The 18,979-nt window shown below is 41.5% G+C and overlaps 1 protein-coding gene across 1 annotated transcript in view; it reads right to left on the reverse strand.

Annotated features, from left to right (window-relative positions):
* CNTN2 (contactin 2) overlaps nt 1-18,979 on the reverse strand; it is a 146,488-nt gene that overhangs the window by 96,777 nt on the left and 30,732 nt on the right. The window contains exons 2-5 of the mRNA XM_068269585.1: nt 12,550-12,611; nt 10,607-10,751; nt 1,926-2,101; nt 1,751-1,846 (exon numbers count right to left, since the gene is read on the reverse strand). Of these exons, the coding sequence (XP_068125686.1) occupies nt 1,751-1,846; nt 1,926-2,101; nt 10,607-10,751; nt 12,550-12,604 (472 nt within the window). The 5' untranslated portion in view covers nt 12,605-12,611. The remainder of the gene's footprint in view (nt 1-1,750; nt 1,847-1,925; nt 2,102-10,606; nt 10,752-12,549; nt 12,612-18,979) is intronic.

The following is an 18,979-nucleotide window of genomic DNA, read 5'->3' on the forward strand; positions in this document are numbered from 1 at the left end:
ATAGTATAGATAGCAGAAATCAGCACATATTGTAGCAAATGTAGGCATTGAGTAACAGCTTATACTATACATACTGGGGGTAGCAGAGATCAGAACGCACTGCAGCTAGTATACTTTCAGTACAGGCACAGAGTAACAGCTTATACTGTATATACTGGGGGGGGGGGGGGGTGGCAGAGATCAGCACACATTGAAGCTAGTTTACTAACAGTAACAGGCAGGCACAGAGTAACAACTTATACTGTACAAAATGGAGATAGCAGAGATCAGCACACATTGCAGCTATTTTACTATCAGTAGAAGCATAGTTTAATTACAGCGAATGCTGCAGTTTTTCCCCAGTATAGTAGCTAGATGTGCCCCCTCCCTAGTATAGTTGCAAGATGTTCCCCCTGCTCCCTCTCCCCCCTTCCTCCCTCCCTCCCCAGTATAGTGGCTAGATGTGCCCCCTGATTCCCCTCCCCCTTCCTCCCTCCCTCCCCAGTATAGTAGCAAGCTGCAAAACTCACAAGAGGCTTAACTGCTGTTCTAGATGCTAAAGGGTAATATCTCACTTTGCAGCACACCCAGCAGGAATTGGTTTACACTAGAAGGGCAGATCAATATAAAATTCTCAGGTAGTCCTGTTGACTCCTTCATGAAAGCCCACCGTGAAATAGATGTACATCAAAGAAACTTCAAATGTGAAGAAAGGTATGCATGGAATTATCCTTATGATAGCAGGGTACAGAATCACTGGCCTCATAGCTCTGCATTGTATCAAGCAGTACATAGCCAGCAGCAGTGTATGTGAAATATTAGATTAGATTCCCACTGGAATTGGATCTAATATTGACTGGAGCAAGGTGTAGTCCAGGTACCAACAACCAAAGTCAGGTAGATATCAGTCATTTGTCTGATCTTACTGTGTACAGCACGTTTAGGGCTAGCATTTCTGTACACCTGGAAAAATTGAACAAATGTCTTCAAACTGCAGATGACTCACATCAAAACTAACGTAAAAGTAACAGTTGACCTTAAGTCATAGGTCCATCTACTCAACCCCTTCTTTAAAACCGCAACGTAACGCGGTGACTTTCAATCCTATTTACTTTAAAACACCAATCAGGGTAGTCCTGTTTTTTCTTTAATGTAAGGCTGAGAGAAGCACAGAGAAAGCAGCAGAAAATTGCACAGACTATAAGGCAAGGTTATGGAATTCAGCCCAGTGTCAGATACAGTCATATACAGTATTATGTTATGTCAGAGATGGGTCTACTGTAAAACTTGTATACCATTTCCTACTTAAATATTGATCGAAATTTGCATATAGAAGTGTCTGTAATTTCATGTCAGAGAAAACGTACATATATAATATGTTAATCTTAAAGAGGGATTACACTCAGACATAACATTCAGTAAAAAAATGTTTGCCTACTTTTTATTACCCATACAGTTATCATATTTGCTACTGTGCACAAGTATAAAACAGAAGGTATTTGCGATAATTTAGGTTGGAGTGAGCTCTGAGGTGTCCCACAATGCATCACTGCTGAATATGCAAATCATCTCTTTGTTTTCCATGATAACTAAACAAACCCCCAGAGCCGCTGGAATGCAAGGATGTGTCTGCTGGTTAATATTACAGAGCCAAACTAATCCACCATGCATCCTGGATTGGTTGATCCTCATCAGTGCATGGCATGGAGTAATATGGCTTATGAATTTGATTATCTCTATGTACAATGGTAACTGTTGGTACACACAATACCTGGATAATGCTGTGGAGGGTTGCATGGCAGCATTATGCCCAGTCCTTCTGTTGTTTTCACTGAGTCTCTCTGCTCTGCTGGAAACTCCTCCAAGTCTGGAGAGAATAGATATGACTGTTAAGCAAGTGCCACATTTATTGAATATTAATGTTTCATCCTGGTTTTCCTGCTTACATCCAAAGCGCAGCGAGGCTTCATTGCTGAGGACTGTACCCCTGGAGTTAGTGGCAACACACTGGTAGGTCCCTGTGTGTTTAGACTGAGAAGGATTAGAGATGGCCAAGTTCCCTCCAACTAAGTGGTAATTAGATTTTTCTTCAAGGTTCAGCTCAGTGCCATTCAGCTTCCACCTGCAAGCAAGCCCAATAGGGGGAACATCAATAATACAGCTCTCAAGTTCCTTCTTAATAAATAGTCTGCCATTATACACAATATTCTACACTGCTACAGTATGTAAGGTTACTATGGTGGCATCTAAGCTCAGCATAATGAAATATTCATGAACAATGCTATTCTATGGTTCTTTCAACAAACCGTACAGTGTGTAACAGTGTACAGTGCCTTCCTATTATTTATTGCAGAACTACTAACATTTGAAACTGGATGTGATTTCATTAGCACAATTATCAGTTTCTCAACAATAATGCGGCACATGCCACACTGCATTACAAGAGTAAGTAGTAGAACCATCTAGTGGGACTTTTGTAATTTTTTTTTTAATCGTGTAGCGAGCCCAGGGCTCGCTACATGATAGCCGCTGTGCAGCAGCATCCCCCTAGCCTCTTCCGTTTAAAGAACGGGATTTCCTGGAGGGCGGGATGACTTCATCGATGCCGTGACGTCATCAGGAGTCCCGATCCACCCCTCAGCGCTGCCTGCCGCTGATAGGCCAGGCTGCGCAAGGGGTCAAGGGGGGGGGGGGATAGCGGCGAATCGGCGCGGGGCGGCGGCGATCGGTGTGCTCACGCAGCTAGCAAAGTGCTAGCTGTGTGCAGCAAAAAAAATTGTGCAAATCGGCCCAGCAGGGCCTGAGAAAACCTCCTGCGCGGCTTAACCGCCAGGAAGGTTAAAGTAAACCTTCCGTTTCATCAAAATAAAAAATATGTCCACAAGCTGCAGAAAACAATTAACTCCTGCATTAACTCAAGGGAGGGAAGAAAACTCCTGCACTTCCCTTGCGTATGCTGGCATGTAAGCCAACAACAATACTTAATCTTTTTTTCATTGCTTGTTTCCTTTAATCAGATATATATAAGGAATACCCCTGCAGGCTGCAAAATGCTAGCATCTCCATGCTCTCCAGTAGGTATGGTGTTCTTTGGATGGTAAGCCATACTGGCTTTCTGACAAATAAGCCATTGGGTGATAAGTTGCTTTGAGTAAATACAGAAGGAAAATGATTTTGTGTATGTGCCTTCATTTCAGACGGCAAAGAAATATAAATATTTTTCTATACTGTTGCTATACTATATCAATAGACAGCATGCACATTTGTAGTTGCAGTGAAGCATACATTTCATTGACTGTATGCTTCTCTGTATACTTCCCCTCCATTATATTCCTGTATTATTTCAGTTTGTGGCAGCGGGGGAGGTTGAAGAGTCGTCATGGAGCAAAAAAATGGTTCTGCACAATTTAGACTCATATTGGATCTAGCAGATAAATATATCAAAGTTGTACTGATTGGATAGCATCTGCAGGGGATCCCTTGAGTACACTGGCGACTGGATAGGTTTGTGGTACAGGGGCACAATATTTCATTGGTTAAGTGTCCTCTGGATATCTTTATTAAGGGGCCCATACACCTAACGATTTTCCAGTCGATATACAGCAAATTCGATCGCTGTGATCGAATCTGCTGTGAAATCGTTGCGCAAACGCTGACAGAATGATCGATTTCCGTCCGAAATCAATAGTTCCCGTCGATTCCCGTCGATCCGTCCATGCGGAAGATTTTGCTTGATCGCCGGCAGGTCGGGAGTGCGTTGATAGCGGTGTTCGAATGCCCAACGACCGACACTAGATGCAATACATTACCTGTTCCGCCGGCGCGTGTCCCCACTCTCTCCGCTGTCTTCTTCTCCGCGCTAGGCTCCGAGTCCGGCTGGCTTCACTGAACTTCCTGTCCCGGCAGGAAGTTTAAACACTAGAGCGCCCTCTGCTGTTCTCCGGACAGGAAGTTCAGTGAAGCCAGCCGGACTCGGAGCCCAGCACGGAGAAGAAGACAGCGGAGACCGGGGGACTCGCGCCGGCGGAGCAGGTAATGTATACTTGGCGGGGGGGCGGCAGCGGCAGCTTCACAGATGGTGAATTGATTTCATGCTGAAATCGATTCACAATCTGTTTGCAGTAAAGGCAGCCATACGATCCCTCTCTGATCAGATTCGATCAGAGAGGGATCTATCTGTTGGTCGATCTGATGGCACATCGATCAGTGTATGGCTACCTTAAGAATGCATGAATTTTCAAGTGGAACTAAAATACCTAAAGCAAGTGTACAGGCATTGCTGCTTTTATTCATTTATGTGTAACTCACTGTAATAGCACTGGATCAGACAAGCATTAGCAGATGTATGAGGGACAGCGAGGTCTTATGCTGGGCATACACAGGAGTTGTGCAGCCTTATAAATCGAGCCTGATTGCTCGATTGATAATATCCGACAGGTCCGATGACCTGCCGGATAGATTTCCTGCTCGAGCCCCTGCACGGCTGATAAAGAGCGCCAGCGTGGACGAACGGGGATCGATACGTGCGGACGAGCAGGGACGCGGCGGGGGTCGATCCGGCGGCCCAGCCTTATTTTGTTACTGATCTTCTTTAAAAGACTCTGGATTTTAAGGCTTATTTCATTATCCTAGAAAGCTCATTTTATTCATCTGATTACTTTCATAACCTATTGTGTATCCCGTACAGCAGGGGTCCCCAAACGTTTTGGGTCGAGGGCCGGGTCAACATACTTTAAACTGCTGGGGGGGCCGGAATATACATAAAATTATGTCTTTGCGGGCCAGACAGTAAAGCATACCCAGGTGAGAAACTGAAGTCCAATTGGACAGCAGTGTCACCTGATGTGGAATTTGATTGGAAACCAGCAAAATTAATCCTTTCTGGCTTCCATGTTGATGGGTGGTGCCAGCACTGCTATTGTATTTGTGGACCACCAATATTTAAATATGTAGCTGACCGCATCTATAAGTAATACATTTTGCGTGTGGGGGGCCGGTAAAAAAGCCTCAGGGGTCCGCATTCGGCCCGCGGGCCTTAGTTTGAGGATCACTGCCGTACAGCCTAGTATTATCTCTATCAGAAAGCAACACAATTTTATCTGCATGTAAATTATGTCATTTAGAGTACCTAACTACTGAGATGTCAGCTGACAAGAACCGCACCAAACAGACTTTATACAATAGTCATACAACTAGCGTGTAAATTTAGAGTTAGCCCACCAGATTTGTTTCTGTGCATCTACAACATGTTCTGACTGCATATGTGGGTGAAAGTAATCAGGTCAGGTGTGTGTAATGCAGCTGAATGCAGCTTTGTCAGGAGAGCTTGTGTCAGGGAGATGCTACCATACAGAGGAGGGCCACAAGCACATTCTTCCCCTCTCCATACACACTGGCCAATTACCTAAGACACTTTGGTCTCAATTCTGGTAGCTATGTGAGGTAAATATTTTTTTGTAGGTAAAATACCTCATGAGGTATTCTCCTCCTCTTTTATCAATTCTGAAAGATTTTTCTCCATTTCCGAACATGAGGTAAAACATGAGGTAAAACATGAGGTATTTCAGTGGTAAGCCTGCAGAAAATAAGTAATAGTCTTTAATTGTCTTCCATAAGTTAGGATAGTCTTTGGAAGATGTTTTTTTTTTTTTTTTTTTTTTTTTGAGGAGGGAAGGTGTATTTGATTATGTAGCAACCTGTGAAAAGTAAATCTATAGGCATCCATTATAAAAAATAAAAAAAAAATCTAGCTCATTTACCTTTAGAGGCTAGAGGTAGGAGCACTTCTAGAAGCTGGGGGGAGGGGGGGGGGGGTCAGAGCACTTTTAGAGGCTGAGGGAGGGGGGGCGGTCAGATCACTTTTAGAGGCTGGGGGTGTGAGTACTTTTACTTTTAGAGGCTGGGGGTCTGGAGGGGGGGTTACAGCACTTTTACTTTTAGAGGCTGCTGGGGGGGGGGTGCTCGGAGCACTTTTAACCAGAGGAGGAGGGGGGGGAATCGGTGTTTGCCGCAGTTTTACTTAATTTTTTTAACAATAGAGGCTGTGTGTTGAATCATTTTTACTTTTTTTTCCAACAAGAGGTTGGGGAATGGCAATGTTGAGGGGGGAGCAGCAGATGAAGGATTGTACAGGGTTTGGAGCACTTTTTCTTTTTTAAAACAAAATGGAAGCTGGGGGGGGGGGGGGGAGATTCGTTGGTCAGATCACTTTTACTTATTTCAGCAAAATATGGGGGCCCTGAACACAGAACAAGCTGAAAAGGCTCCATGTTATGTGACAGATATCACAATTCTGTCACAGCACTACATTTATCATGTGGTAGAGGTAGGTCTAATTATGTGAGGTAAAAGACATGCAAACACGCACCTTATTTCACTTCAGAATTCAAGTGTGAGGTATTTCACTACTAAACATCACACATTTTTAGTAGAAAATTACCACATGAATTACCTCATGAAATTACATGAGGTAAAACTTTACTTAAACTACCATTAGGCCTGGAACCCACTGAAATCAGCAAACGCGAAACGCTACCGCTAGCGTTTTGTCTGAGCGGTTTGCAAGCGGATTCATGCACGTGTTTGGTCGCGTTTTGCAACATTGAATTTTTTTGTTCAGCGGTTGCGTAGCGTTTTGCGTTTCGCATTTTTACCCTGAATGGTCCTGTGAATTATTTTTCATTTTGTTACAGTGTACTGAACCACAAAACACTAGCAAAACCGCTCAGTTTAGGTTTTGCTGAGCGTTTCCGCTAGCGTTTCAATACTTTACATTGAAGCGCTAACGCTCCAAAAATGCTGCATGTCCTGCGTTTGCGTTTCTGGGAAACGCAAACGCTCCTGTGAAAGTTGCCCCATCCATTAACATTAGCCCAGCATTTTGGCAAAGTGCTAGCGTATCGCAGCGCTGCCAAAACGCTGCCAAAAGCGCTCCTGTGGGTTCCAGCCCTAATTCAAAAGTTGATTTCCCTCATGAGGTAAACCCAATTCCATGAGGCCACGGGCATGCAAGTAACAGCTTCTGTCTTGTCGTTACCATGTTGGAAATATAGTAAACTTCACTGATAAGCAAATCACAGCCATAAAAGTTTTCCTGGCAGAATACAACTTCTGAGGACAGGTGGGAGATAGAAAAGGGTTATTAGTTCATGTGTGTTAACTCTGGGAAACTTAGGGAATCTGAAGTGGAAAGAAACGTATGAGATAATGATTTGTATGTGTAGTGCAGCTAAGAAATAGAACATTAGTAGCACAGATATGAGTCTAATTTTGTTTTCAGTGCAAGAAGGGTTAAGAAACTTTAGTTGTTGTCTATGCAAAAGAGCCTCTCTGAACTCTCCAAAACAACTTGGGCCGCTGTTTTCTGGAGCACTTATACATCAAAGAGACAGTCAGAGACAGATTTAGATAAGATTTTTACTGTTGAAAGGGCCATTAGCTCTGCTTGTTTTTTTAGTTTAAAATACAGAGTGTGGCTTGTGATTGCAAATATGACAGAATTATGCAATGTTATTAAAAATAAAAGCTATACTGTATATCTAAAAATTTAAATATGACACTATTTTCTTTGCTACTATTGTTCTGTTAATTATCTGTACTACACATACAAATCATTACATGATACTTTTTTTTCACTTCAGTGTCACTTTAATAGGCTGCCATTGAGCAGAGATAATGAAACATTCCATCTACCTTTTAAATGTTTAAATATAAAATAAAACCATGTGATATCTAAAAAGCCCATTTTAGGGGTAGGAGGATCCAATTGTTTATCTCATCAGTTTATTTTCACCTCGGGTTTATTTTAAGCCATCAGCAAGCAAGAAAATAATCATTTTAAGGGCCCGTTTACACTATCGCGGTTTCCGCCGCGATTCAGCAGAGTTTCCCCGCACATGAATCGCACGGGGAAACTCTGCCATAGGGGATAACGGCTCCACGGCCGAATCGCTTGTGGGAGCGATTCGGCCGAACCCCCCTGCAGAATTCGCGGCGGAGGCTGCGAATCCCATAGCCGTGCATGGCACGGCTCATGGGATTCGCCTGCGATCCCACCCACCCGCTCAGTGCCGGCGTGCGTCTGCGAGACGCACGCCGCACTAGTGGAAGCGAGCCCTTACAGTGCTTTTCCAACTACTGTTTGATATTTTTCAGAGTGCCGAAAAGTTATTTAAACAGAAGATGAAAAAAATGTTGCTCAGTGTGCAGAATTGATATTTTGTTACATACTTCAGCTAGACCATTAATACAACTATTTCTCTCTATACTCATCTATTCCACTTTCCCTGTCTTTTCCTACTAATTGCTAGCGACAATTTGTATAAAATCAGGACACATACATTTTTAACTATAATAAAAGTTATTAAATAGTGAGGAAATTGATACACCTTGATGTATTAAATTTACATTTTTAAAGGTAAGACTTTAACTATCGTTGTTCTGCGCTAAGCTGTTATCTCCATTTCAATTAGTCCAGCTTCAAAAGAAGACAAGACAAGACAAGTTTTTGCAAAAAGAAAGTTGAAGGTTCAGTTCTTACTACATTCTGAAACCTGTCACATGGACTGAAAACAGGTGGATTGAGGACTGCACTGATTTTTTTATGGGCCAGTTCACGTTATATCTGCGGATATATATGGTATATTGTGCTAGGCCATGGCATTGCCCAGATGCATGACCTTACATTTACCTGCCCACATCATCATTCTGTGAAGATCCTTCTGTAGTATGCCATGTTTAGTGTAATTCTACATAATTTTGTATCCTCTACAAAGATGGCAACATTATGTTCTAGTTCATCTAACAAAATGTTGAATTTGACTAGTGAGTAAGCGTATTTTGTGAACTGGTTGTGTTTAGACTTCTTAATCAGTTCCCAAACTGGACATTGTGTATTTGCAATCAAAATGATATTGACTGAAGATCTACTAATTTGAGTCAAATGTCAGACAATGAATTTCCAACACTTCATTATTTGTAACAATCTGTCTCTCCTGCCTCACATTGCACCACTTTAGTCCTGTCCTTATTTTTTTTATGAGGACTCTTATATCTCACAATACTTGGTGTATTATACAGGATCTTCTAAAAAAATTAGCATATTGTGATAAAATTCATTATTTTTTGTAATATACTGATAAACATTAGACTTTCAAATATTTTAGATTCAAATACACACAACTGAAGTAGTTCAAGCCTTTTATTGTTTTAATATTGATGATTTTGGCATACAGCTCATGGAGACCCAAATTTCCTATCTCAAAAAATTAGCATATTTCATCCGACCAATAAAAGAAAAGTGTTTTTAAAACAAAAAAAGTCAACCTTCAAATAATTGCTGCTTTAATGCGGTGTGGCATGGCGGCAATCAGCCTGTGGCACTGCTCAGGTGTTATGGAGGCCCAGGATGCTTTGATAGTGGCCTTAAGCTCATCCAGAGTGTTGGGTCTTGCGTCTCTCAACTTTCTCTTCACAATATCCCACAGATTCTCTATGGGGTTCAGGTCAAGAGAGTTGGCAGGCCAATTGAGCACAGTAATACCATGGTCAGTAAACCATTTACCAGTGGTTTTGGCACTGTGAGCAGGTGCCAGGTTATGCTGAAAATTGAAATCTTCATCTCCATAAAGCTTTTCAGCAGATGGAAGCATGAACCCACTTTTGAACCAGAGACAGCGGCAGAAGCTCCTGACCTGGGCTACAGAGAAGCAGCACTGGACTGTTGCCCAGTGGTCCAAAGTACATTTTTCGCATGAAAGCAACTTTTACATGTCATTCGGAAATCAAGGTGCCAGAGTCTGGAGAAAGACTGGGGAGAGGGAAATGCCAAAATGCCTGAAGTCCAGTGTCAAGTACCCACAGTCAGTGATGGTCTGAGGTGCCATGTCAGCTGCTGGTGTTCGTCCACTGTGTTTTATCAAAGGCAGGGTCAATGCAGCTAGCTATCAGGAGATTTTGGAGCACTTCATGCTTCCATCTGCTGAAAAGCTTTATGGAGATGAAGATTTCATTTTTCAGCACGACCTGGCACCTGCTCACAGTGCCAAAACCACTGGTAAATGGTTTACTGACCATGGTATTAGTGTGCTCAATTGGCCTGCCAACTCTCCTGACCGGAACCCCATAGAGAGTCTGTGGGATATTGTGAAGAGAAAGTTGAGAGACGCAAGACCCAACACTCTGGATGAGCTTAAGGCCGCTATCGAAGCATCCTGGGCCTCCATAACACCTGAGCAGTGCCACAGGCTGATTGCCTCCATGCCACGCCGCATTGAAGCAGTCATTTCTGCGAAAGGATTCCCGACCAAGTATTGAGTGCATAACTGAACATAATTATTTGAAGGTTGACTTTTTTTGTTTTAAAAACACTTTTCTTTTATTGGTCGGATGAAATATGCAAATTTTTTGAGATAAGAATTTTGGGTTTTTTATGAGCTGTATGCCAAAATCATCAATATTAAAACAATAAAAGGCTTGAACTACTTCAGTTGTGTGTATTTGAATCTAAAATATATGAAAGTCTAATGTTTATCAGTACATTACAGAAAATAATGAACTTTATCACAATATGCTAATTTTTTGAGAAGATCCTGTATTTCTGGGCAGCTGAGCCTTATGCACAGGATACCTGTAGCTGGCATGAGGTATAGCTCGGGCACGGCAGGACAAGGTTACTTGTTCTTCAGCTGAAAACTCAGGAAACAATGTGTTTTGGGGTTGCTCTTCAAATATTGGACCATATCCTTCAGTTGATTCTGCTGTAGACTGTAAGGCTAAAAGAGAATAATACTGATCAAAATATACACAACTAATAATAATACTGATCAAAATATACACAACTGATAATAATACTGATCAAAATATATACAACTGATAAACACACAAAGTTTTCTGGTCATAATTGTCTGTCTGTATGCAAACCAGACTTCCAACACCCTTACGTACAGAGCAATTCCTCATATGTAACATAATGGCTAGTGTATTTTAATGAAAAAAAGATATACATACCCGTTCTTCCAATGACTTTCCTCCACCTGTGTTATTTTGTTTATCTTCTGTGTTCATGTTTGTTTAAATACTTGTCACCCATCATACATTCTTGCTGCATCCCATTAAGGGGGTACTAGATAGCACAACAAGACCTCCATTCTATTATTCTTTTACCCTCAACATCTTTTTGGGGACCCAAAAGTGGGTAGAGCATTGTATCTTGCAACACTTAGACAAAAGTAAAGTGCGGGGAGGTGAGCTTGCAAGATCCATTCCTAATACTGACAGTCTTATGGTTTTAAAAAAAAACAAAGGTTGAGACAATCGAGAGCTCGTGATAGAGTAATAAGTATGTACCAAACAATAAATGTGAAACAAAAGGGGCGTATCACAAGGGTAGGTTACCACTAAGGCAACAACTGTAACGGCAGGTGGGGAGATTTGACCCGTCTCCACTCAGGTTAAAAGACGCTCTCTGTAGACAGGAAATAACATGGTGACACCCCTACACCAAGGGTGGCCTATAGCATTTGATTAATACTGGATTAGAGGCATCAGAAGCAGAATAAACGGTTTAAAAACAGTTTAAAAAGGGAGGCAGTGGTGGACTTACCATCCCAAGTAGACACAAAACAGTAGATTGTCAGCAAAAATACTTCGTAAAATATTCGTAACTCATAATTCACAATGTGAACAGGAGCAACTGTTACTTGAATGTGAGCCAGCAAAAGTGGAGGTAAGTCCACCACTGGCTGCTTTTTTAAACAGTTTTTAAACCGTTTACTCTGCTTCTGGCACCTCTGTTCACATATTAATCATAGTTTTCTGGTTTTGTCAGTGTAGCAATGGGTTTCACTTGCTTGTTGTCTATAGGTGTATGCTTTGTCTATTCAGTTTTTTCAATAAAAAAATGAACTAGTTATTATTGTGCTTAGATTATTTAGTTTTTGTTATTATCACATGAGAGTGCAGAAATCTTTTACTGTTTATACATTTATTCTTGACAAAACACATGGTTATACAGCAAAATGTTATTTGCTGGCAATTACTGTAGCCATATAATATTACCTCTAAGCAAAAGGTTAAAAGATCCACCTCGGGATGGTGTGTGATTGTACGCTGTAATGCTGCTGGGCTTTTTTCAATAGTAAATATTGTGAGTGGAGTTTTATCCACATTGATGGGGATAGCCACTCTACACAGAATTGGTAAATCATCCCCTAAGAGTTTGTTGTATTGCCACCACAATAACCTTCATGGATACTTTACTTTTAACTGTCCCTTTAAATGCCATCTTTGTGTTGTAAATGTGTGCCACTAGGCATTCATCAACTGTAATAACTTGGGAGAGATGGGATAGCTGTTTTTAGGGCAAGACATTTTTTCACAAACTAATACTGCAAGACATACACAAAGAATTTAGGTTTTATACAGACTCCAGCTAGCTCTATTGTGCCGGCTGTTAAAATAATAAATCAAAATCAAAGACACATTCCAAATCTCTCCGCACTAACTGAACACATTTGTCACTCAGCATTGTCATCATTCTCTCTGGCAGAAGAAGGTAGTATTTTTACTTACCAACAAAATAGAAAAGAAGACAAGACAAGAAGAAGACAAAGGGATACTGCAGCATGGTGTTTCTGCACAGGAAGAAATTAAAGCATTGTCAGTGAGTGGTTGGTGCTATAAGAATAAAGAGTGATTATAATTAAAATAATAATAGTTCAAACACATATAAACCAACAGCCTTTCTTCTGCTTATGTAGTAACTAAAAACAATACATGAATATGACTAAACACTAATGGCAAAATTGCTGTACTATATTGTACGTAAAATACCCTGGATAGGTGTTTTAATGGGGCACTTAAGCAAAAGCCTGTGAAATTTAAAATTCATATTTACACACATATATAAGATGTGCATTTGTCCCAGAGGAAATGCACTATATTTTTTTACTTCCTAGGTAGCTGTCACTTACAGTGGGCGTTCTAATCTACCAACTCTGAACCTCTAGGGCTACGTTCATGGTGGGTGTTGCGTTCCCTGTAACAGCAGGAATGCAACACAATGGATCCTAAAAACGGCAATGGACATTATCCACGTACTACATTACATACAGTGAAGCAGACAGTCAATTAAAAGTATGCTACTTTGTTACTGTTAATGTGCATAGTTTGCGTTACCATGCTGCACTCTGTTATACTGTACTGTGAACATCTTATGGGTGTTGCAAGTCGCGTTACAAAGTGGCGGTTATGCCACACCGCAACACACCACTATGAACCTGGCCTTACTGACAAGCCTGGGACTAACTCATCTGCTCCTAGAGGATTCTCACAATTTCTTTTATTTTCATACGCACGCCTTGAAAGGAAAGCGGCACAGTCCAACTGCCAGAAACAAGTGGACATAAGAAGGAAGGATGGACAACACCTTTGTGGAGGACCTCTCAGGGAAACAATTCAAAGAAGCTTTGAGAATCCCCCATGATGAGATGGACTATTTCAAAACCTGTTGGCAAGAGGTTCAGAGTTGGTAGATTATAATACCTACTGTAAGTAACAGCTACACAGGAAGTAAAACAATGATGGCGCATTTACGCTGGGACAAGTGTATGCATGCGTACATATACATTTAAATTTTTTTTTTTTGCCATAGTGCCCCTTTAAAGTATGTGCAAACATATACACATAAGAAGTACGTTTTTTTTCCTGAGTAAAATTCAGCCATAAATTACATTTCTGCTATGTTGCTGTCACTTACAGTAGGTAGTAGAAATCTGACATTACCAACAGACTTTGGACTAGTCCATCTTTTCATAGGGGATTTTCAGGGTTTTGTTTATTTTCAAAAGCACTTAGTGAATGGCACTTGCTCTGTCCAACTGCCAAAAAAACTGTGTAGGGAAGCTGGCCAGCATCATTGTTTAAATCCTTTTTAGGGAATGTCTTTATAAAGAATAAAAGCCTTGATCAGAATCCCCTATGGAGAGATGGACTAGTCCAAAACCTGTCACTTCTGTCAGATTTCAACTACCTACTGTAAGTTATAGCAACATAGGAGAAAAGTAATTTATGCCTCATTTTACTCTGGAAAAACATACTTCTTATTTATCTCTGTTTGCACATATTTTACATTTTATAATTTTTCGCCATAGTGCCCCTGTAAGCACCAAAATCTTGGCAACATTAAACACAGTACAGAATATCAGAATGGTGCAACACCAACATATTGATTAGTGAATAGTGATGCGCATTTGAATTTGTGGATTTCTAAGTTTCTGATCATCTAATCACATTTCCGAATTGAAATTCAAAGTCTATGACACCACCTTCAAGGGTTAACTACAAAGTCCCAAAACATGGCTTTGTCACTAAATTTGCTTGGAAGGTTTGAAGCGGAATATAACCCTGCATTTCAACTTTGCTCTAAAACATTATTTACAGCATATTATATGCAACCAGCATTTTTTTTTTTACTAGACCAGCATTGGAAGGGTTACACACAGAGCTTTAAAGTTCCGTGGATAGAAATGCAGACGCATCCGAAGTTTAGATAGATACATTTAAGTAAACACAATGTAACAAGTGGTGAATGTTACACACTCTGGCTGTCCTCCAGCTCCTACACAGTCAAGAGAGTGTGTATCACATTCCACACTTGTTACATTGTGTTTACTTAAATGTATCTATCTAAACTTCGGATGCGTCTGCATTTCTATCCATGGAACTTTAAAGCTCTGTGTGTAACCCTTCCAATGCTGGTCTAGTAAAAAAAAAAATGCTGGTTGCATATAATATGCTGTAAATAATGTTTTAGAGCAAAGTTGAAATGCAGAGTTATATTCCGCTTTAAGCTACTTGAAAAAAAAGTCACAAAACAAAATATAAACTTGTAAAGTTTCAAAGGAAAATAGTATACATTTATGTTTCAATAATTTTTATTGGAATTTTTTTCAAAAATTAAACATATGTCACAGACATATTATATGTATAAAAATAAGACACTGTATACATAAAACATACTTTGTTTAACAGATATATGAATAAAAGAAAAAAGGACCTGTACACCTGACCTTTTATATCACATAATGATCTTAATATATAAACACATATTTATTCACAAACATCTGTTGTTGTTTTTTTATTTCTATATTTATACACCTTAGACGTAGAACGCCACTGGATATTCACCAATGCTTAATAACTGATTCTTACAGCATTTGCTATAGTATACATTTAAATGCGGTAAATGACAGTTAATGTATTTACCGCATTTACATGTATACTTTTTACCTTTAAAACTTCCTTAGAAACTTTAAAATCAATTAATGCTGGGGGGTCGTATTTTCTGACCACCCAGTGCAACAAGGCTAAGTAGTTGGATAATGGAAGAGGCTCCACAGATGGACACAGGAGTAATGAACAAGGGAGCAAGATTGCCCAATTGCCCAGAGCAACTGCAGCTCTGGGCCGCCTAACAGGCTAGATGTTATCGACGTAGTCGGTAACAGGCTTTGGTCATACACGTTAATTCAGATGTCAGTCGTATTGGAAGGATTAGGCAGATTTGTAGACGAGAGGCTGGCAAAGGTCGGTACACAATACAATATTACAATAATACAATACTGACTGACTAGAGTACATATATATCATGCTGATGCGCAATATATGAAACTAGTAGACCCAGCCCGTTTAAATTGAGCTCTAGGTCTACGGCCACCGCCAGTGCACATGCGCGCGCACGCTGGGCACGCAAGCGCCGCGCGCGACCCATCGCAGGCGCTCGCCTGCACCCGCCCACCTCGCTCACCCGTCCAGCTCCCTGGTCCCAGCTGTCCATTACTGCGCACATGCGCAGTAACGAAAATCCTGGGACACAGGGACTAAACTGCTGGACGCAGCGACACTTAGTTTTCATTAGGTAGGATGTAGCTCTCAAATAATTCACTAGCTAACTGAGATAGACAAGACTAACATGTAGGAGCGAACTAATGGCAACCACTGCTATAGTTCGTCCTCAAGAACAAGGCTAGAAGGAATACTACCAGTCACCAACGTGGTGCTGGCAGAATCTAACTATCAGGATCAGAAGGACTTCACTGACCCCCGCAGGTCAGCAAACGTCCAGCAGACATGACAATACAGAGCAAGGCATTATACATTTACAATAACAACTTTCACAGCATACCCAACGACATCTCAGAAAGCTGAACGCTATGTCGGGTGCGGTCTGAAATGGGAGGAAGACTTTTATGCTGGCATCAGCCATTGGATGCAGGTATACAAATTCCCACACAGCTGAATGGTAATCATTCAATCCTGAGCTGGTTTGATTACCATTTGCTAGCTGGCTGTGAATGCAAAGGACTCCCATAAGAAATACATGCAGCATCATGCAACAACATGCATGCAGGAAATCCAGGGCTCAACTGCAACAACCAATTGGTGGAATGATGACAGCATCCTGAGCTGCCAAGAACTGCAGAGCTATTTCAAATGACAATGAGACTTATTGCGAATGCACAACCGAATGCAAGCAGATAAGCCAGAACTGTCCGTTTGCAACTCCACTGCAACAGACAGAACACGCTACAGGAGGGATCCTTACATCAATTTTATCAAAAACTATAAGGTCTTTTTGAAAAAAAAATGTGCCCCTTGTTCCCACTGTTCTACTTAACATATCCTGCAAATTTGGTGTTTATATCACAGAAGGGGGCTTTGCTATTAACCGCTAAAATCCGCGGGTTTTTAATCACGAATACTTTTTTCATTTGAAACTTTAAAATTGATTTTCTCAAAAACTATAAGGTCTTTTTGAAAAAAAATGTTTTAAGTTGTAGCCAATGATCACCTTTATAATCCATGCAATTTTGGTGATTGTATCATGTATGGGGGCTTTGCTATTAACCTTAAAGTCAAATCTGTGATCATGGCTGTGATAATAGATTCTACATGTAATCACAGCTAAAATCTGAGTCGAGTTCGGAGTTTGATTCAAATCCGGATCACGATCACGGCGTATCCGGATTTCGATTCTGCCCTGGCCGAATTTACTCAAATTTGTGATTGGGGGTATCCAAGCATCACTGCAGACAGACAGCTGCTGATAGAACTGCAAGGCTGTCTGGGATTAAAATGTATATTTCATGGATTAACATTTATATTTTTGACACTGCAGCACTTTCCCCTGACAACAATCCCCCCCCCCCCCCCCTCCCCAACACACATACATACACACACACACACACACACACCGCCCCTACTTCCCGGCTAGACATTTTTGCTATTTAGGAAAAAAAAGTTTGCACATTTCTCATAACTTGAATTCTGATGCAAAAGATTGAATTTGGAGCTCTGCGAAATTTGTGCACTCATCCCTACTTAGCAGTGTCTGTCTGGAACACATGCTGGAACTTGGCACAGTCTGACTGGACAACAAGCTACAGTTCAGCAGAGTATAGCTGAAACACAGGCTGGAATTTAGAATCCATCTGGAGAGCAGAACATAGCTGAGTCAGGATGGGCAGCATTTTGGAACTTGGCTGAGTCTGGCTGGGTATGAACTTGTCTGAGTCTGACAAAGCATCAAGTTGAAACTTCACTGAGTCTGACAAAATAGCAGACTAAAATGTATATGATAATTATGAGTTTGGCAGTGGAATAAGATCGTGAAACATACAAAGCCCAATCAATAATTACTAAAAAAAACGCACACAGAAAAACTAATAAATGTTCCAAATGACATATCAAAATTTATTAAAGAGGTTTAAACTAACATATAAAGTTTACCATTAAAAAGCACATGGGATGGCCACCCTGTCACGACTCATCCATCCCAACACACACACCACAAACCGCAAGCATCCGCCGGCATCTAGCATAGAGCTATGATCACATAATCTATATTGGTATTAGAGAACCGGTCACAAAAATTGGCAATAGATGATCTCAAGGCCAGACTCCCAAATCGGAGATTGCACAGAGCACAGTTCAATTGTATATAGCTTGAAGGCAACAAGCCAATGCAGGACAGTCAGAACACAGGACCATGGAAGAGCATGCACAAATAAATGCAGGAAAAGCAAGCATGGCAGAGCAAATGTAGCATCAGCATAAAGGCATCATTCATGCGCATAACAGCGCCTTAGCTTTGCAGCAGAGAGCGTCACATAAGACTTGTCTCACCATATCCATAGAATCCGGATGCGTGCTCAGTGTTTCTGCATCTTACCACATAGATGAAAAGGATGGTCTCCGTGTGTCCTAAGGCTGTGGCAAGTGTCCATCCAGGCCAACCATGATTAGTGGTGTAGGGATCAACAGTCCAAGCAGAGACTGACTCGGTCGGCTCGATCGGTCAGCGTGCGCGGCGGTGGGCCCTGTTGCAGACCTGCGGCGTGCGGAAGGTGGAGGTCGGGACGGCGTGGCGTCCCATGCAGGAGGCGTGCAGCTCCCCCGACGTTTCGCCGGCTTCCGGCTTTCTCAAGGGGGCGTGGTTGCCTACACATAGCTCCCCATAGCTTTTAGTTGCCTTCTGGCCAATCAGACTTCAGTCACCGCCCATACATGATGTCATCATCAGTATGGTGGCCGCAGCGGGGAAGGCAGGCCTAGGGCGGATATCAGTGTGGAGAAAACGGTGAGAGCAACGTCGCCAGCCAAACAAAATCCAGAGCCAGAACACACATAGGGATCAATAAATTCCTCAATTAATCCCATGCTGGCACCCAAAATTGCCAGCTTATATAAATTGTATATGAGTTTGACAAAGTAGGAGATTGGATCTTGGCTGACTTTGGCAATGCAGCACACAGAATAGCAGCAGACAGGAACTTGGTGGCTGAGCCTGGCAAGGCAGCTACAGGTGATACTGGAGGAAGGGTGTCTGTTAGCAATGCTGGTGAAAAGGTGCTTATTGATAGTGCTGAAGACAGGGTTCCTGTTGATGGTGGTCTTGGTGATGGTAGTACTAGAGACAGAGTGCCTGTTGATGATGATGGTA

This window comes from Hyperolius riggenbachi, chromosome 2 (assembly GCF_040937935.1).
Source record: "Hyperolius riggenbachi isolate aHypRig1 chromosome 2, aHypRig1.pri, whole genome shotgun sequence".
In the NCBI taxonomy this organism is placed as follows: Eukaryota; Metazoa; Chordata; class Amphibia; order Anura; family Hyperoliidae; genus Hyperolius; species Hyperolius riggenbachi.